The sequence below is a fragment of the Syzygium oleosum genome, unplaced genomic scaffold, assembly GCF_021117445.2.
Source record: "Syzygium oleosum isolate NSW1041296 unplaced genomic scaffold, Sole_v2.1 Sole_v2.08, whole genome shotgun sequence".
NCBI classification, from domain to species: domain Eukaryota; kingdom Viridiplantae; phylum Streptophyta; class Magnoliopsida; order Myrtales; family Myrtaceae; genus Syzygium; species Syzygium oleosum.
In genome coordinates, this window is record NW_026607492.1 from 5,763,995 (window position 1) to 5,785,047 (window position 21,053).

The following is a 21,053-nucleotide window of genomic DNA, read 5'->3' on the forward strand; positions in this document are numbered from 1 at the left end:
TGCCGATGAAGATGCGCGCTAGCACCCGCTTTTGGGGATTCCTATCATTATTGACTGGAGGAGAAAAAGCCGAATCCTTCATGTTCCGCGCATCACCTCCTACATTTGCTAGTCTTTTGGCCATGATTCAATATACGATGATGAATATGGCTCTTGAAACTAAGAAATAATGATCGATATATTTTCCTTAATGGATTGTTCAGCATGCATCCCTAAATCCTTCACGTAAAAAGCAGGTGCATTTGCCCATCTCTGAGAGAGACTGAAAATGTTCACACTGCCGTTATTTGCGATGCGAAAAAATTGGGTAAAAAGAGAAAGCCATACGAGTAAAAAGCATTGCACATTCTGTAATTTTTTTTTTTTCGGTCGAAACGCATTCTGTAAATGAATAGGCCCTCTGCTTCGAGGGCGTCTAATATACAGTCACAGCCTACACATCCCACACTCGTTACAAGACTTACACCCGGATAGCCCTTCCCTCTTACCGAGTTATCGACCACAGCCAGCAATCTCTCCAAACCTTCATCTCCAGACACTTCTTGGCTAACTCGGGGTGCCGTGCGAAATCCCTCGACTCAGTATCTAACTTTTGTACAGGGCTTTCCACTGGCAATGGAGCGAAGCACGGAGGCGATCATCAGGATTGGTTCGTTATATCTAGAGTAACCAATATGCATAACACATCTCGTGCTCCCCTTTTTTCTCTTTTTAAAACCCAAAAGCTCCAGAATGGATCTATAGCTTCCTTGAAGTCCGATAACCAGATGGGCTCGGCAAGTTTCGAGAGCCCATGCTTGCAGTTCTTAACAGCCTTCTGAACTCCGACAAACTTATTTTCCCATCTTTGTCGATGTCGGCTTCTTCTAGTAGAGGATCGAGGGAGCCTTTCAAACCTGTCTGCTGAAAAGGGCATGTGAGCATCATATCAAGGTTACACGTTAACATGCTGAACCATTTCTTTGTACCAAGTAAAATAAAAAAAACCAGTGCCACTACTTTGTACCAAATATACAACAAGAGGCAATAATATCGGCTAGTATTATCAGACGAGACAATAACCAAATTATCCAGGTCACATGCGGACAAGCTGAACAGTTTCTTTATGTCAAGTTGCAACAGGAAGTAGCTATGCTACTATTTTGTGCCAAATACGCAAAAAGACAGGCGACTTATTGGGCTGCTATTGTCAGATAACACAATAACCAACTTATCCCAACTTTTGGGTAATTTTGCAAGAAACAAACCTCAAGCTTCCGGGAGACAGGATTTAAATTCAGTTAGAAATCAAAACAAATACATTTGGCACGGTCTAAGTACTTCAATTTTCATTCTACCCATACCCATAGTGACACAAATGAGAACTAGAGGGCTTATGAACAGGGAAGGGATGAATAAATGAAGATAGTCAAACTTACCAGTCTAAGTTCTTCTGGGGTTATATAACCATCTCGATCAATGTCAAATTTCTCAAAAGCGGCCTGTGACCTCAGCTGCCACTTCTCCGAATCATGTTCCTCCATTTGATGCACATGAAGAGTTGCTGCAACAAACTCAGTAAAATCCACTAGCCCATCTGTGTTGCTATCGATCTACATGAAGGAAAAATAAAAGAGATTCTTATGCACCATTCAGGACTCACATGTTTACGCTAAATCTGCAAACTTGGCAGCAGCTCATCCATATGAATGAAAAAATCAGTTCAACATTGCGCGGCTAACAACACAAAAGCAAGTTTTCAAAATGACCAAACATGGAGCAAGAACTAATGATAGCTTTAAGCATCAAAGATGAACAAAAGAGACTCACCAAAACAATGAAAGAACAAAGTGAAACTGACAAAAATGCTATTTCACAAATCCACCAGAAAACCAAATTTGAATTGCTAATATACAAGGAGAAAACAAGGACATAACAAAGGTAAAGATTAAAGTTACCGCTTGAAGAATCTCTAAGACACGTGAATCCTTCATCTTCCAGGGAAGATCCTGAGCAAGGGCCTGCATGCATACGACACTCATGATCATGATGTAATTAAAATATTCATCAGAGTGAATGTGGAATGAGAAGGAAATAGATACCTCTCTCATTTCTTCAAGACTAATAGAACCATTTTTATCTACATCAATTGCAGCAAATTGATCCTTGAGGTCAGCAAGTTCCTCTTCATCAAGGGTGCTTGCCAGTGCCTGCAAGGAATAAGTGTTAGACAACGACATGATGTAATATCCTTTCCTCCTTAAAGAAATCTTACAGAGCATTTTCGTTACCCGTAAAGCAAATTGTTTCAGTCGACCGTACTTCACAAATTGCCTCATATTGTTCAAAACAGATATATCAATAGGGATATCTGATGCACTTCCTCCTTCTCTGACCCATCGATGCGCTGAAAGTTGCATTAATGAATAAAAATCAATGCTAAGAGGAAACAGAAAATACTTAGTTCCAAAGAAAATGAAAACCATGAATAACAATTAATCTAATAATTCCCTCATTCTCTTGGCTAGAATCTGGCATAGCTAGAGCAATGCCAAGAAAAGTATTTCCACGTCACAATAATTCAAGACCTATACTTTTCATTAGAAGTCCCTCATGGCATATCAATCAGCTTTCATATCAGATACCAACTGAAAACTTACAGAGGGCTTGAGCAGCAGTAAGTCTTGCCCTGGGATCTTTCACTAGTAGCTTCTTCACAAAATCTTTAGCACTGTTGCTTATTGTTGGCCATGGTTTGCGATGAAAATCAGGTTTCTTCTTTAGAACCTGCATCACAAGCAATATGTCATTAAGAAGTGGCCACAGGAAAATGGAAAAGTTTGCTGAAAGACAATATTTAGAGAAGGAATCCAATAATGATCAGATATCTTATGGCAGGCACAGCCATCAGCTTCAACAAAGGATGAGAAAACTATTATAGAAACTATACCAGCAAAGGAAAAGACGAGAGTTGGAAATGAAAATTCCATCTTATACAAAAACTTTTCTACACCATGTCTAGAATTGGGGCAGATTATGATAAAGACACTGCATGAGAAACAGCCATTTTTACCACATTGACATGGCAATAAAACGGCAGCACCTCAAACAAGGAAAAAAAGGAGGAAAAAAGGAGTGTCAGATAAGGCACCTCCTTGAAAATGCCATCTTCAGTTTTATCCCAGAAAGGACGCCTCCCGCAAAGTAGAATATAGGTAATAACACCAATACTCCATACATCTGACTCTGGGCCTGACTTGCGTTTCAAAACTTCAGGAGCGACATAGTAGGCACTGCCAACGATATCTGGAAACCTTTTCCCTAAATACATTTGGATCAAAATTAATGAGTTATTTAAGCAATTAACTAATTAAAGAAAAAAAAGTCCCCGGAGACCTAAAATGTTCCAATTATCACTCCGAGACAAAAAAATATTAAGTACTACACAGGTTCATATTAATCTTTTGGCACTCTAGGAATGGTAAAAAGACATCTCGGGGTAAACTTGGGCTGGATGATTTCACTCACCAGGTTTTATGAAGTCTGACAAGCCAAAATCTGTAGCCTTCAGGGGAGAATCCTCTTTGGTTGATTTAAAGAGAAAATTCTACAACAAAATACATATTTCAGAAAATTTCGAATGCCATTACTTGACATTCATTATAAAAAAAAAGGGACTGAGTATACCTCTGGCTTCATGTCACGGTGCACCAAGCCATGCAAATGACACTCTGCTGCTACCTTGAGCATCTGCCTCACAACAACGGCTGCATCTTTCTCAGTGTAGCGGCTATCCTTCCTGATCACGGGAGACCATGAAGACGTGTCAAAGTGAAAACTAGTTACACTTGAAAATAAGCTGTAGAGACAAACGTTAAAGTTCCTTACTTGGCTAGTATCCTGTCCAGCAACTCACCGCCTTCACAGTATCTGAAAGTGATATTTCAAGAAGACAAACGCCATATGAATTGATGAGGAATTAAAATAAAAACTATTCACAAATGAAGATGAAACTAAAAGCCAGCTATAGTTAGAAAAAATGAATGAAAGCATATTCTAGATAAAATTATCCAAGCTTGATGTAGGAAAAGTTCAAGGAACAGAACTTACTCCATGGCTATGTAAACATAAGAGTCGTCCTCAAATGCGTCATAGAACTGAACGACATTCTCATGGCCTGTTAAGGCTCTCAAAATCTTGACCTCCCGTTTGACATCTTCAACCGCGATGGGAAGAACCATCTGTCACCATTATCCAATGATCTGATTTGAGATATTGCAATAAGTACATGATAGGAAGAGGGAAACTCATCTAGGAAGTATGCATTCACATAGTTTACTTTCCTAGGATCTTGTGAGACAAGGAACAAACAAGCTTATTCGCTGAAATAGAAGGTTAATTAGAAAAGAAGACACATGAACTTGCCAAATCCCCAAAAAGGAACACCTTGTGCAAACTGCAGCAAATTGAGGATATTCCTTTTGATGAAATAAACTAAATGAAATTCATCCACGATGAATATAAAAGCACTCAAAAGCATGACACTTAGCGGGGAATTATAAGGGAGCTCGAAACTTTAATTTTCTTTCAAACTCCATTCTGGAAGCACAAACCAAAGGAACTGTAATACCGTTCGGACAGCTTCGGGTAACGAAGTACAACAATGTGCATGAATGAGGTCCTGACTACTGCTAGGCATAGCCCCAAGTGTACCGACCATTGAAACGGTCGAATCATTTCTAATGCGGGGCAATTCCTTCAGTCGTACAAACTCACTAGCACATCCCAATCTCAAGCATTAAAAACTGCAAACCGCAGCCAACACTTGACCGACTCTTGAACACTAGTCTATAACATGCAACTGGGAAAGATGAATCATTTAAGCACAACAATCGTATGACAGCATGATCCTCTCGCTTTATATCCACTAAGAGTTGTCCATGTAAAGATCAAAGAAACTGGAAAGCCATTGGGAAAGGGAATCTTCGAAGTAATAGCATCAGAGTTACGGGAACTGAAGTATTATTCTTATAGAATCAGAATGTCAACATAGAGTTTCGCGACTCAATCCTAACCCAAAAACCCTGCATTCATATTTAGTAACTCGTCAAAGACACCAATTAACTAAGATCATTCACAGAAAAGTTCGTGAGGCGCATTACGGCCACTACAATTAATCGAAAACATCCTCCGCGAGATTCACGAGAGATGTCCCAATCACACAGAAACATCAATTTTCGCCACAATCACGCAACCCTACCTCAGAAAATCCAGCAGCATTATCTAAAACAGGCCCTAAAAAGCCACTAAAATCCTCACAACTCGCCCAACAAACACGCGAGAACCGAATCCTCAAACTCGAAGCGGGGAAACAAAAAAAAAAAGGAAAAACCGAAGAACAATCACCTTGCTCTTCTGAATCCGCTTAACCGCGACTCGATCGCCATTGGCCTTGTCGACCGCGACGTACGTGTAACCGAACTGCCCGTGCCCGAGCAGCTTCCCCAGCGCGTACCGCTCCTCGAAGTCCTTGGCGTACCCGAAGTCCGTGCGCTTCCCGCAGGGCACCGCCCCGCCGCCCGGCTTCCTCCTGTAGCCCTTCGCCGGCTGCCGATCGTCCTTCGGCTCCCGATTCGCCCCCTCCCGATCCCGCCCCCGCCGGCGCGCCGATCCCTGCCGAGCCGCGGCCTCCTCCGGCGCCCCCCCGCCGCCGCCGGAGCCGCCGGCCTTGGTGGTGGAGACGCAGATTCCCATGCTCGTGTTGCTTTCGATATCCCTTGGAAAGCTTCGACGGATCAAGAGCAATGGCGGATTCCGAACAATATAATATACATATACATATATATATATATATATATATATATATATATATGTGCAAACGAAGCAAATTGCAGGGAGGTAAAGTTGGTAGCAGAGGAGAGGAAGAAGGAAGGAAGGAAGGGGAGGGAGGTGGTGGTCAAACAGAAGGAGGGGAGGAGGAAGGAGATGGGAGATGGAGATGGAGGAGGAGGGAGAAGGAGAAGGTCAAATTTGATATATTTTCTCTTCTTTTTTTTTCCCTTTATTTTTTTTTTTAATGGCCTTACTTATTTACTTATTCATTTATTTATTTTTGTGATTTTGTGTCCATGATTCATGAGGAAGGCGTGTGTGGAAAATGGAATGCATGTGGGATCTCCGACCTTCTCCCCAATTTTGATGATCTACATGGGGAAAAGTGGAAGAAAATCCCCTCTTTTTATTATTATTTTATTTCTATAAATGGGAGGGACAATATGTTTGTTTTTTCTCTTTTCTTTTTTTTTTTCTTTTGTAAATTGCAAAAGACCTTGCGCAGGAAAAATATCCATCCTTTTAATTAATGAGATATTTTTTCCCTCGTTTTGTCTGTTTTGTAGCTCCGGCAACTGCAAGAGTTCAAAAGCCTTTCAGATATTTCTCGAAGCGGCGTATTCGATATTCATCTTAATAATGGTCATTTCATGGAAATACTGCCAAATTTACTCTCTGTTTTTTTTCCTGAGGAAACGATGAAGCTTTCCTCGATTTTCACGTGATGATCGGAGATGTCGTGATGGGGATACGGATGAATTTGCAGCCAATGGGATATTGATGATTAGGTCGTCCACGGGTTTATCTAAGAAATACGTGTAAATCTCGAGAAAATTACCAAAAAACAAGTCATGAACCTATTACATCTGTGTCATTGCCAATTCAAGTATAAAACTTTTTAGATTGTGCCAATTTAATTCTAAAATTCTTTTTTTTTTGTGGCAATTGAGTCTATCCAGCCAATTTAAATCAGAAATTGCTGACGTGGATACGGGTGGTCCTACGTGTCACGGCCGGTGCCAACGCGAACATTTTGTTTTGCAATTTTTTTGAAATTTTTTCTTTTTTTTTCATTCTCTTTCATTCTCTTCTCTTTCTTGTAGTGACTGGCCAGCAAGTACATTTTTCTTTTTCTGATAAGGCAAGTACATCATTTTTGTTGAAGTAGTATCCTACATCGCTTGACAATTTACCCGAGTCTTATATACTCTTTATATTTATGTGGTCTCCCTCCATTTATCAGTTTGACTTTCTAACATAGTATTGGAGTCAGTGTTACTCCTTTGGCAAATGTGCATCCACCCCCATTATTCAAATTCCACATGCCGTGATAACGGATTTTATATGTTATTTTTATTCATGAGACCGAAATATCTTTTTCTATTTTTTTAATCAGGGTGTATCCGCATAACCTGTCACTTTTACATTTTACTTAATCCAAATCTTATAACGAACGCGCTTTGACTTTCTCCTCGACTCGTAATACCCGAAACTTTCGCAATACCCAATTTCGACGCATGGAGTGACGGGGCGGAAGTGGAAAGTGCGCCTTTTTAGCTTAGGTTGAAGCATAATCACAAGTGCCCCTGATCCTTCTATTCTAGTTTACACATGAATACCCAATTTGCCGGTTCAATCAAAGATTTTCAATCCCTTAATGAATCTTTGACTCGGTCGTGCAGCAAAGCTCAAGATCATCATCATCATCATCATCATCATCGGCATGATACATTCACAGTTCATGTAGTCGGTGGGTTTCATTTCTCTGCTTTCACACGTTACACACACACACACACACACTCATCTTTGGTAGATCTACTGGATTGTTACCATTCCATTATCCTAGTCCGTACAAAAATCAACAACAATTTCATTTCCGTCGCGTCGGGAATTTCCGGCGAAAATTCACCGGAATGATTGTATTGAAATTTCGTAGATATTGACATAATCGAAAAAATTTGAAACTAAATTAGCATCCGTACAATAAATTAATGACTAATTAGATAACGGGTATCGAGGGAGAAATTAGGAAACGTGCCGAGCCACCGTCAATTAATAATTATAGAAAAAAAAAATCTATTGATTTTGCTACGTGTGAATGTTCCACCCCATTGGACACTTTCATATTGGACAAGACTTTGGGTCGATTCTTGCCATTTAATTCGTCAAGTCGTGTTAGCAGTCGTCGACATCAAACTTTCTCGACAGTTGACGTGGTCTTCTCTTTGACCTGGGACTTGTTCAAAAGCCTCTATCGGATTGGGATGACATGAAATTCAGTCGTGCGGAGCGGTTGAGAATTTGCGATGGTGTTCCGTCCTTTAGACAAGCCTGTACAAATTGAAGATTTCTCGATCGATCAGCTCTCCGAGTTTGAGGGCTTTAGTCCGGTTCTTTCACTTTCAACATTGGACCATATCTAATGGAAAACAAGGAATTTGCAAGTGGGACAAGAAATTTTGCGCTGTGCTCAACCGAAATTTCGATGAGAAAATCCTTTTCGAGAACGTTACTCGGTATTCGTGGGTAGAGGGTTTTAGTCAGCAACGGCAGCCAGGAGAGCTGGTGAGTAGGGGTGAGCATGGTTCCAGGAACCTGAAAACCTGACCGGTGAGAACCTGCAGGTTCTAGGTTACAAGATATGCAATGGTAAATTCCAAGTTTCAAAAATTTGGAGAACTTATTTTGATGGGCAGATTCCAGGTTCTAACCCGAAACCTTCAAACAAGTTTTTGTGTTTTTTCTTGGTCTATATCTTCGCGTGATCCTGCGGTGTTTCATCGCGTTAAATAATGAGTATTTAATCTGGAACCACTAGTTTGGACTTTCATTTTGTAACATGTTAATGTTTCATATTCTTCGTGTGTCTATATATAAGTTGTGGTCAATGAATCATAGCAGCAAGTGGTGGTCATTCAAGGTGATGATTCGCTGCAATTGTTCGATTAATAATACAGGTGGAACCTAGATAGACCTTAAAACCTGTGACAAGCTAGATTTCAAGTTTCAAAGTATGTAAGGTATGTGCCAGCTTCCAAAAAATGAGAAACATGTTCCCATTGGTAGGTTTCAAGTTTTAAGTGAAACCCGTACGGAATCTAGAACCGTCCATCCCTACTAATAAGATCTCATGGCGAAACTCTTTGAGAAAATTACGAACTGACTGGATGTGATTGTGGCAGTCGATTGGTGGTGGTGGAGGTCGAGCGCCGGTCGTAGTTATGGGGTCGATGGAGAGAGGCGGCGGTTGCGAGTGAGCGGGGGTCGGGGGTTTGGTCCACGACGGCAGATGGATGAATTTAGTAAATGTGAAAAGCAACTCTTGTTATTAGAAACATAGGGTGATTTTGTTAAGAAGAAAATCAAAGACGTCATCTCTTGGACCCATGAATTCTTTTCCCTTGAACGAAAGGAGGCGTTTGAAACTTCAACAGCACTCGGTACATCTCTTCACGTGTTTTTGCAATTTCTCCGCACAATGTCTAGGGAATAGTTTTCAAAGTACACGGGTTCTTCCGACCAAAAAACAGTACACAAGTTCATTCGAAAAAAAAATAAACAAGTACACATGTCCTTGTTTCTAGAAGTGACCCTTTTTTTTTTATTGGTCAGAAGAAGTGACCCTTTGTTTTTTGGGAAAATAACACAACCGATTTCAGAATATTATCCTAACGCACAATGCGATCCTTAAATTTTTAATTTATTTGATATGGTCCCTAAATTTTAACTCAATATGCAATATGATCCCAGAACTTTTTATTTGTTCAATGTGATCCCTATACTTTTGGTATATGTTCAATTTAGTCTCTGAATTATATGAAAATTTAGTCCATGAATTATATGAAAAATGTTTAATATTGTCCCTGAACTAATAGAAGGACAACATTGAACATTTTCATATAGTCTAGGGACTACATTTATATTGACCAAAATGAAAAGTTCAAGGACCACATTGCACATTGAGCTAAAGTTCAGGAACTACATCGAATAAATTAAAAGTTCATGGACAACATTACACATTGAGCCAAAATTCAGAGATCATTTGTGTCATCGTCCTTTCAATTTTTGCAAAATAAGAGGAACGGTTTTACACAAAATTCTACAAACGATTTTCCTTTTTAAATTTATGTTAGTTATATTACTTTGAGTTGGTACTTCAAACATAGTATTATTACTAACATAAATTTTATGATAAGATAATTGAAGAGTGTGTCCTGATGGTGACCGGGCAAGTGGGGCGGCATCAAATGGGGTTGATTAGCGAGTCTCTTCTTTGCCTGGCTACTTGCCAAAGCTTTCACTATTGCAATTGCTGCAACTTGATCCTATCGAGAGAAGTTTCGTACCTTGACCAAGAGAATGTCATCATCCAACTTGATGTACTTTGGGAAACAGGCTGATTGTTGAAGCCGTCGGTAATTTAACGTTAGGCGTAGGTACAGGCACTTCGGGTTCCAGGAATGTTGGTCGGAACTAAACCGGTAATTTAATGATATGCCGATCCTATAAAAGTTGGGCAACCGCATCATTTTGTGAGGCAGGTCCCCACCTGCCTTGAGGTTTCGGCATTTTAAGAACGCTATAATCCATCGATTAATGAAATGATAAAGTTACAATAGCGTCCACCTCTTGATAATTAAATGACGAAATATGTCGTTAATTCAGTAATGTCGAAAAAGCTAGAGCAAGATTAGGTCACATCGATTTAGAGAGCCCGATCTATTTAACTCACTTGAAAAAGAAAATTAAATGGAGGAGATGATGCAGTAGCTGCCAAAGGACCATCTCGTGACTTAATACCTTCTGTTCTCCTTCGAAGAATCGTACCATTCAAGATGTAGAAAAGATTGAAAACGCGAAATGAGTAGAAAAGAATTGAAATCCATGCTTGAACCCACATGGAACAAGTCTTAACTTGAGTCTTTTAATTGTGTGAATCAAGCTAGCAATCCTCTCCCATCCAACGCGGATTGGAGTGCTGCTTTTCGGCTTAGCCGAAAGGTGAACTTGTCTGCTAGTAAAATGCAAACGTCAATATTGAAATATGCCACATCACTTGACTGCGAGATTTATATACTCTTCATATTCATATAGTTTCTCTTCATTTATTAACTTAAAGATTTTAAATAGCTAACAGTAATCCACAAAATCTCACATGATATCAGAGCAGAATGTCCTGAGTTCAAATCTTTCCAAACCTCTATTTTGCCTACTTTGTTACATTCGAGCTTTTCCTTAAATCTCCAAAGCTATACCCTCGATAAATTCGCGGCATGTCATGCGAACCCCAAGACCATGAAAATCAAGACATTATTCTTTTGATCGATGATGGTATTCGAGACTTTTCGAATGCTTGATAAATATTTTCACATGAGACGGACTCTCCATACAATTTACGGTGTTAAGTTGTCAAGCTACAGAGGTCCTCGTTTCTAGAAGTGACCCTTTGAATTTCGCGAAATAAGAAAATTATTATTAGACAAATAACTCTGCAAAAGAAAAAAAAAATTTTGCAATTTATATTAGTCATTACACTTTGAGTTGATCCTTCAATCAATGATCATCACATGACTTATGGCTTCTAAATCAGGGTCTAGTTTCAATTTCTCCAGGCCTCCAGAAGGTCAGCATCTTTCTTCAAGAGCTTATACATCTATGATCATGCTAGAGTGGAAGAGTGAATATCACATGACCCACTACAACCAAACGCCGTTCTGAGATCTTGTAGCCTGTGTTTCTGGAAATGAGAGTTAGTAATGGGAATGAGAATTTGAGTGGAAAGAAAACAGATTTAGTGTCGAAGTAGTTGGTAATTCGACATAAACCGTAGATACATATACTTCGCATTCGAGGAATATTTGTCGGAATTAAACCGCCAGAACATTATATATCCGCATTTATACTTCTCTGAATGAGAAAACTTCGGGCCTCAGAAACTTAAAGCCGATCTTTTCGGTTGGGACTTGGGGAAGCGAAAGCTGGGTAATGGCCGATACAGGGCGGATCCATATACTTACGATATACAAGTAGGGCGGCTCCATCATTTTGTGAGAATATGTAACATCACGTTTCCACACAGAAAAAGCAGAGTTGAATATTAGTCCTAGCATGATGAAAACATGCTGTGACATGAAAGTTTACTGATGACAAGTTCATTTTTCAGTAGTTCACATTCCTTTCCTCTTACTCCAGCCTAACACATCATTGAGCGCATAGGTAGTGCATTGATGATTATCTAGCTTCAAAGAGTGACTAAATCAGCACGTCTCCGACCTAGTTCAGCACACCAGAAAAACGATACAGAACCATATTCCGAACATAGTGTTTAGGACCTTTGTAGGCTCAAGCCAGGAGCTTCTCCATAGGCTTATATTCCAACTTTGCTTTGTCCAAATCATTCGATTGCTGCTCCTTGGCCAGCTTCTTCAGCCTGGCTAGTTCAATGTCCTTGTTCATTTTCCACCTGTACATCTCTGTAAAAGTAACAGGCTCTTCCAGCACAGGTTTCTCTCCCTCCTGGATCTTAAGTGGGTACACGATGGCTTCGGGTGCTGGGTTCTGGAATGTGGCTATAGACAACCGGCTGTAGTTGGAATTCACCACCGCTTGGTGGTCTGCACTCTTGAACCTCCCATTGCTCAGATACTGCACAGAAAGAGCAAATGCAGTGAGAAGTGAAACCACACAATAGAACATCTGGTGAAATACTGATTTTTCCAGTACAGAATGCATAGACAGTTAACTTAAGCAGCTATCTTGTGTGAAGCATGCTTGTGCGCAGACGCAATTACCTGTAGCATAACCATAGCCCTAGGTTCAATATGTCATCTAGATGACAAGAGTGTTAAAATGGGTTTAGGCAGCCAAACTCTTCCCTCGTGTCACTGTAACAGCTCAATGTCACCAGAGATACTAAGTAGGGAGCGTATGTACTGACTTATTGACCATGAGTGGTATTCATTATGACATAGGCTGGCCTGGCCTGTTCATCAGTATTGGGCTGTTGAAATAGGCTAGCTCAAGTCAGCTTTAAACAAATGTGTGATGGTCCAACCTGGTTAGTGTAAAAGAAGTACAACTATGAACGCTTGGACCTACACCTGCCCAATAAGTTCGACGACCTGTCTAGGGTAATTTAGAAAAACTTTACCAAGCAGCTTCAGGATCGATGATCAAAGAGCTTAAAAGTAGTTTTTATCGAGTTTCACAACTTCGGGTCAAAGGACTTTAACAGTTCAAAGCTGCTGTCCGAAGAATTTGCAAGTTTAGCTAACTTTTTAGTGATTGAGTTTAGCCATTCAGCCTGACCTCATGAAACAAGCAGGTCTAGTTAAGTACATGTTCTAACACTTCCACAATGATTTTAATCACAAAAAAGTTTATAAAATGAACTCACGTGTCCATAATCACCAAGATTCACCACGAAGGCCCCCTCCACGGGCTGCACAGTTATCCACGTCTTGCCACCATCCCTGGTGGCCTGGAGTCCACCCACTTCATCCTGGAGCAGTAGGGTGATGATGCCTGCATCAGTGTGCCGCTTGAGACCGAGAGTTAGATCTGGCTGTGGACACTTAGGATAGAAATTAATCACAACCTTTTGATCCATTTCAACACAGGCTTCTGTTAATGCCCCCTTCTCCAATCCCATAGCTTCCGATAGGACTCCCAGGAGCTCGCGAGCAAGCCCCATCAACTTCTCACTGTACTCTTCAATCACGGCCCTCCATCCCTCAGGCTTGTCCGGCCATCTAGAATAATCTCTGCTTTGAACTGGGTATGAGAAGTATATCATTAATTCACGCCAGTCTTGGACAGCTTCTCCCTGTATTCATCACAAAATTGTCATCTGTCAAGACTCTATTACTTAATCTTCATCCATTAACATAGCTGAGCAATATTTCCTAGTAAGTAGTAACAGTGAACAGAAAAGAGAAGAATAGCGAACAGGAACGTAAAATATGGGTGGTGGTTTCAATTAAGGAATCAGAAATGAGAAGAATAGTGAACAGGAACGTAAAATAATTGATAACATATCAAAGGACACCTAGTCTTTGGTTGTAATCAATTCCAGAAAAGTGTCTTCATTTCATTTGTACGCCACTCTATCAGTTTTCCGCCTGCGTTGATGTTTAAGCCAAGGTAAATACATATCAACAGAGAGAACATCTAAACATAGACCCAAAAAGAGACCACCACCACGAACAACATGACAAAAAACACAGCAGCCAGAGCAGTCGAGACGACAAGAGGGATGATTGTTTCGAAAAACTACCTGTAGATGGCTGGAGACGAGGAAGCCACCCTTCTTGCCACCAGTCATATCATACCTCAGCTTCTCCTCCGCAGGCAAGACGAAGAATTCGCGAGCGAGGCGGTTCATCTTGCCTATCATCTTCCCATCAACCCCATGATCGACCACCTGGAATATCCCCCACTCCTCACAGGCATCCACAATCTTCCTGCATATCTCACCCCTCCTCCCATCGACCTCATCAATCCCGGCAAGCGATATCACCGGAACATCGTTGCTGAACTGATTATAGGCCACCGTGGGACGCTCGTCCTCGTCGCGCACAAACTTCTCCGGGAAGGTCCTCTCCTCGGCCAGCATAGTGAGGGTCGACGGAGCCATCCCGATCTCAGGTGCCCTATTTCTCTCCGGAACTTCACCAAACGCTTACTGGGGATCTTCTCTTTTCGTGGCCAAAAACTCTACAGCTAGCGAGAGTCGAGCCACGGAGAGGGATATATAGGGTGGCGGGAAGTGAATGATCAGCATCAACTACCACCCATTGCTAGTGATTGAGAGAGCTCCTGCAGGCGCCAACAACCCCCATCTAGAAGCGACCGATCTCGTGCCTCTGTGTGGGGGCTGCACCGTGAAGGGAAAAGGGAAAAGAAAATGGGGAAAGTGTAGTTTCTTGAAAAGCTTCGACCTTAATACGGAACCGACGATGGATGTACAAAGAAGGAAAACTTGCAGGTTTTGGGGTGATGGCGATGGTGGGAAAATTACAGAGATTGCGTCGTGTTCAGCTTCAGAGTCCACCCAACGAACTGAATAACCGTCGTTCAGACCAAAACAAAACAAACTAACAACGGTCGTTCAAACAAAACTGAGAGCGCGAATAATAATCATTTTATTTCTTTTTTTTTTCTCCGGAATAAGTTTGGAATAGAAATCCCTTTAGTAAAATGATTTCATTTTTTTATTTATGGGATAAATTTTGGCCAGAAATAAATTTAGAACAGAAATAATAAGTTAAAATTTTCTACTTTTTTATTTCTAGAACAAAAACAAAAATAACAACTCTCTTTTATTACTCACCCTTACCGCCTACCATCGCCCATTCATCGGCCGTTCACCGTCGCCGCCCATTGCCGCCACTCGCCGGCATGCCATCCATCATCGCTTGCCGGCTGGCTAACCATCGCCGCTCGCCGGTCGGCCGTCCCTCCCCGCCGCCGCTGCTCACTGGTAGGTGGGAACAAAAATTCTATGTCATTCTCAAACAAATTTCTATTCCAGAAATAAAAATTTTGTATTGTTATCAAACACTACTTTTTGCTCAGAAATTTGTTCAGGAAAGAAAAATAGATTTTGCTATTTCTAGCAAGAAATAGAGTCGAGGAAGAGAAATGTTATCATTCGCACCTTAAATAACCAGCGTCATTCCCCGGAATGTTCTAAACGAAGCTGGTCGTTGCTCAGTGCCCTCTCATTTCACAACAGAAAAGGTGCTTTCATTTTCAAAAAAGAAAAAAGAAGAAGGGTGCTACCTCTTATTTATTTATCTTTTTTGTTCTTTTTGAGAATCATTGACAGATAACATTACTGCATACTAATGGAATTTATAGAGCGTTAAATGGATTTAACCAAATCCGATATAAAGCACATGATAAGACGATCCTACATCATCGAATATCTCCGTTTCGAATATTGGAACGAAGTGGTCGATTCAATCAGCATCGGATACTTTATTTCATTTATTTGACCCATATCGATAGTGTACCACTTAGGTAATTCAAATTGATCATGATAAGCTTTGAAAACAATGCTTGATATACCAAATTCTATAAACCGAACTTGTATAAAAGAAATAATAGCGGTTTACGAAAAATAGGTTAAAAAAATTGTTTACAAAGTGATATGATATGCATTTGGATAAGTGGGTTATATCCAACTGAAAAACTTAACATGACTATAAACGCGATAGTTTGGGAATTAATTTTGTATATCAATCTTAATATACCTAGAATTGTTGATTTGTATGAATTAATCATGCTATTTTACAGGTGGACTTCTCCTAGTGGTCAAAGCATGTATCAGCTCCTTCATTTAGGTTACTGTTCATTATTTGCAGCACACGGTTGTGCCCGAATTAGTTTATTACCAAACCAATCAGATCAGAGCCACAAACTGACTATGGTTGGATCGAAATGATGCAAATTTCAAAGCTATCTAGTCAAGCTCAACAAGGAGTTGATTGCATCTATAGATGGGAAATGCAATGCATTTAGCTAGGGTTAGGCAAGTAGAATTCGTGGGCAAAAATTCTGATGTCTTCCTCGAGAAGGAAATCGAAAATGAGATGGTTTTCGACTGTTTTTTTTGAGTAATTGTTAGGTTTAGAGCCATTAGGGATAAAGACATCATGCATGATCGGTTTATCATGCCAGGACAAAGCATGTGACCATCTATCATTGCAAAAGATATACTCCAAGTCTGAAAATTGTCCAAAAAATTTTAAGTCTATTGCATTTTTGCCAATTCAGTCATAAACCTTTTAATTATAACGATGGAGTCCAAACATTTTCACGTTTTGCCAATTGAGACTATTCGGCCAATTTTGACCGGAAATCATTGACGTGGATGCTAGCCATCTCTGATCCAGGCCCTATGTGTGAGGGGGAGATTGTTGGCTTTATCCTACATCGGTTGTGAAAGGGTTTAGTGGTCAGTTTATAAATATGAAAAAAATCCTCACCCGATTAAGCTAGCTTTTAGGGTAAGAGAGACCCAAGATCACCCAACACATTGTATCAAAGGAGGGGGTCTTGAGTTCAAATCTTTCCAAGCCCCTATTTGCCTCCCCCAATAAAATATTTTCACACTTAATACTAGACAAAAAGACTAAATTAATTAAAATATTTTATTATTAAACCACGCATTCATTTAATAGTTAAGCTTTTAGGATGAATTTTTGCAATAAGTAGCATCACTAACTTTAACGAGCGAGGCATTTTTCTTTTGGTCAAAAGAAATTTACATTCATTACCGAAATGATACATGAAAGGATTCATAGAAAATCTCAAAAGTCACAATAACAAGACAAGCCCATAAAGCTTTAAAACAAACTGAAAACCAGAAATCAAGGTATATCCTCAGAACATAGTTGACAGAGATAATCGCACATTCGTCATTCAACAGTAGATTTGTGACTATTATCAAGCGAAAGAATCGATGACCGATCACCCAATCACACAGCATCATCAATGATAAGCACACACCGGAATCTCCATCTGTTGTTACGGCTTTGCTGTTCAGCGGTGTGCGCCTAGGTTTGGTGTCTCCAACACCATCACAACACCATCACCGTACGGAGACAACATAAACATGTTGAATAAACTCATATCTAATACATGTGAAAGCGAGCCCTTTACCCAGTGCAAGATGCCAAAGCTTTTAATTAAAACATGTTCAACATAGCACATATTTGACACTAAAATTGCTATGAACACCATTGAAACTGGAGACGAAGCACTTATTTATTATAACTCCAAAATCTAGAATTAAATCGGGAGAGCAGAGCTCCCAAAATCTAAAACTAGATAGAGAGAGTAAGGAAAAAACACAAAAGAAAATTAAAGGAAAAGCAACTAGGAGGTCCCTCCCCTCAAGAAGTGGAAGAGGCGAAGAAAGGTTAAGAGAGGGAGTGAGAGGGAGGGGGATGGGAGGGACGAGCGAGGCATTAAAGTGAAAGATCTTACGACGATTCTTTTCATAGTAAATCTATGACAACATAATATGGAGTAATCATCACTTGAAAATTTATAAGAAAAAAATGGAGGAAATAATGCAGTAGCTGCCATTTGTGACTCAACCAACAAAATATTTCGTTCTCCTTCGCAGCATCATCATCAACAATATTTAATAGGTCGACACCACTTTCCATCGACATGGCTAATCTCGTGTTTCCTATGCTTCGTCGTGACACTCGCTCCTCGAGAGTCTGAAGGGAAGAAGGCTCTACGTAGTGATGATGAAAGAGAATGCACTCGCAGCAACATACCTGGTCATCAGCTCCAGATAGTCGAGACTGGAGGGTTCAGTTGTTCTGTGTTCTATCATCAACATGATGGACCGAACTTGATGCAATACGATCCTTAACTCGATTGAGTAAGCCTTCAATATCCCTCATTGGCAACCAACATTCCAACGTGTTCAGATGGAATATTGGAAGCCTTTGAGGTATCGAGGACTTCGCCAATTCGCTTGAGGGTTCCGTCTTTCTTCAGAAACATGGTGTAGGCCTTCAAGGTCCCAACATCGGCATTCCGATATCTTCCAACCTATCTGTTGAAACATCGTAAGCCTTTGAGGGACATTGAAGACTTTGCAATTTCAATTCACAGCTACAAAGCCCCAGATGATCGGTCTGTATATATAGAGATTTCTCTTGATTGCAAAATCTTATCGAATCTGAAGTCCGGGATTGCCAAATCAGCTTTATTCACATTCTCGGTTTTATTCAGTGTTTTGCGCATGTGCCTGTACTCATAAATGCTACAGCTTTCAAGTGGTTTTGTTTTCCCACGAGCATATTGCGCGGCGCCGCCGGAAGCAACACCAACACGTGCTTTGACTTATGAGCTGGACATTCTCTTGAGGATAAAGAGGGGCAAATCTTGGATGGACTGATTCTCCATCTGAAGGGCCAAGCATATTTCTTGATGTGATTCCACCATTTCGTGAATACAATACTATTAATCTCACAAAAGTCCACCCACCTCCTGTGAATGTTTCCATTCACTGGCCTGTGGGAATCCACAGCATGATAAAAGCCTTTTGCAAAAGTACGTTTCTCTTCTGTTTCATGAAGAATAAAGGGGCTCGTTCCATATATGGGTATGGTTGCACACTTGGCTATATGATCAAATGCTAAAATGGCTATTCGGAATGGATGCAGGAACTCGATACTCTCTACACCTCAAGGTTCGCATAGTTTGTGAATGCTTGTTGCGACTCGAGAGCCATTATACTGTTTCCTTTGGTGCGATCGGAGGGGTCAAGTACTGTCATCGGTATTTTCATTGATCAGAAGAGACTGGGAGACGTGCGTGATAGGATTGAGATCACGTGCCCAGAAACCTTTTTGGCTGATGACATAAAAAGATCTCATCACCATCACCTCCCACACTCAATCCTGAAGAAAGAAAATACGCTTAGCCCATAGCGCAAACCATGTCAACCTAAACTAAAACCAGGAAAATAAGTGACTTTCAAAACGGCCTAATTCCCAAAAAAACCCCAAACTTTATACTTTGTCCTAATTATATCATGAACTTTTTTTTGTCTCAAGAAAAACCTCAAACTTTTATCCGAGTCCCAAATCTGCCCTACCGTTATAAATCAATCCAATTAACATCAGAAAAAAAAAAAAAAAAAAAAAAAAGAACCAGCAGCTGCGGCTTGGCCAAGCCTTCGCCGGTGGCCGCCACCACAGCCGCCGGGAAGGAGCGGCGGCCCTCGCCTGGGCGTTCCCGAAGGCCGGCGACCCTCGCCGGCCCGGGCGAGTCGCCGGCGAGGGCTGCGGCCCCGATCACGGGGAGGGCACGACCCTCGCCCCGGATCGAGGGCCGCAGAGCCCTCGCCGGCGACTCGCCCGGGCCGGCGAGGGTCGCCTGGCCTTCGGAACGCCAAGGTGAGGCCACCGACCCCGGCGAGGCCTCGCTCGGGGTCGCCCCCACCTCGGGCGAGGCCTCGCTCGGGGTCGGCGACCTCGCCACGGGCGTTCCCACCTCGCCCCGGATCGAGGGGCCGCGGGCCCTCGCCGGCGACTCGCCCGGGCCGACGAGGGTCGCCGGCCTTCGGAACGCCCGGGCGAGGGCCGCCGACCCAGGCGAGGCCTTGCCTAGGGTCGCCCACCACGGACGAGGCCTCGCCTGGGGTCGGCGGCCCTCGCACGGGCTTTCCGAAGGCGGCGACCCTCGCCGGCCTTCGGGAAGGCCCAGCGAGGGAGCCGCCGCTCCTTCCCGGCGGCTGTGGCGGCGGCCACCCGCGAAGGCTTGGCCACGCCGCAACTGCTGGTTCTATTTTTTTTTTTTTTTCTGACGTTAATTGGACTGATTTATAACGGTATGGCAGATTTGGGATTCAGATAAAAGTTTGAGGTTTTTCTTGAGACAAAAAAAAGTTCAGGATATAATTGGAACAAAGTGTAAAGTTTGGAGTTTTTTTTGGGAATTAGGCCCTTTCAAAACCGGTTTCTCCACATTTGTTTTTCATTAGCTGATCATAAATTCCCTCTGCTTCCGTAAATAGTAATATCCTTGCTATTCGATATAAGCCCTTCGGCTATCTCGTGTCACCTTAAATCCACAAACTAGGCCCCCAAAATATTCGTGACATGCGATGCAAACCCCGGAACCATGAAATCCGTAGTTTCACAGGACAGGGCCGGGGTGTTGGTGTTGGTGTTTGTTTGTAAAACAAATAAAAAAGGCTATTCCCTTGTCTCACATACGAAAGAAAAGAAAATTTTTGTCTATTTATAAGTTAAGGTATTATCCTTTAACGCGCATATTACGCACACTTAGCACTTTGCACGCTTGCACACCGCGGACCAAAATAAGCCTTAATCAACAATTTATTTATTTATTTTAAATTTTTTTAAACTTATGACTGTTCGGACAAAATTGTTCGTTTTAGGACACGAAAAGGTATGTCCATCATGCTCGAAGAGTTGTGTCTGAATTGCAACTTTTCGGACATGAACGGTTGTGTCCGATTGGCGGTTTTCAGACACGAAGGGTCATGTCCGAATTGCAATTTTTCGGACATAAATGGGTGTGTTCGTATTGGCGGTTAGACACCAAGAGGTGTGTCCTATTTGCTTATATATATTAGACAATTCTGTTCAATTGACAGATTCAGAACTCCCTTCATTTTCGTCTTCCTTAAGAGAAAAACGAGACAGCCATTTTCTCAATTATTTCGCAGAAAGTTTTAGGAGATT

At 41.4% G+C, this 21,053-nt stretch overlaps 2 protein-coding genes across 3 annotated transcripts; both read right to left on the reverse strand.

Moving 5' to 3' along the window:
• Window positions 1-324: 324 nt before the first annotated feature.
• Window positions 325-5,748, reverse strand: LOC115685164 (calcium-dependent protein kinase 28). Of its 2 annotated transcripts, none has more exons than XM_030610183.2 (12): window positions 5,386-5,748; window positions 4,090-4,220; window positions 3,868-3,909; window positions 3,667-3,778; window positions 3,508-3,586; window positions 3,131-3,300; window positions 2,640-2,766; window positions 2,271-2,386; window positions 2,082-2,189; window positions 1,938-2,000; window positions 1,419-1,592; window positions 325-900 (listed from the first exon to the last, which is right to left on the reverse strand). In XM_030610183.2, the coding sequence occupies exons 1-12, from the start codon at window positions 5,731-5,733 to the stop codon at window positions 739-741; spliced, it is 1,632 nt and encodes a 543-aa protein (XP_030466043.2). In that variant the 5' UTR covers window positions 5,734-5,748; the 3' UTR covers window positions 325-738. The 2 variants fall into 2 exon arrangements, with proteins under 2 accessions (XP_030466043.2, XP_030466058.2); XM_030610198.2 differs by having other exon boundaries at window positions 325-903.
• A 6,126-nt stretch (window positions 5,749-11,874) lies between these two features.
• On the reverse strand, window positions 11,875-15,264 carry LOC115683972 (naringenin,2-oxoglutarate 3-dioxygenase-like). Its single transcript, XM_030608641.2, has 4 exons — window positions 15,149-15,264; window positions 14,087-14,871; window positions 13,208-13,636; window positions 11,875-12,456 (listed from the first exon to the last, which is right to left on the reverse strand). Exons 2-4 carry the CDS (start codon window positions 14,444-14,446, stop codon window positions 12,154-12,156), a joined length of 1,092 nt encoding a protein of 363 aa, XP_030464501.1. The 5' UTR covers window positions 14,447-14,871; window positions 15,149-15,264; the 3' UTR covers window positions 11,875-12,153.
• Between the last annotated feature and the right edge of the window lie 5,789 nt (window positions 15,265-21,053).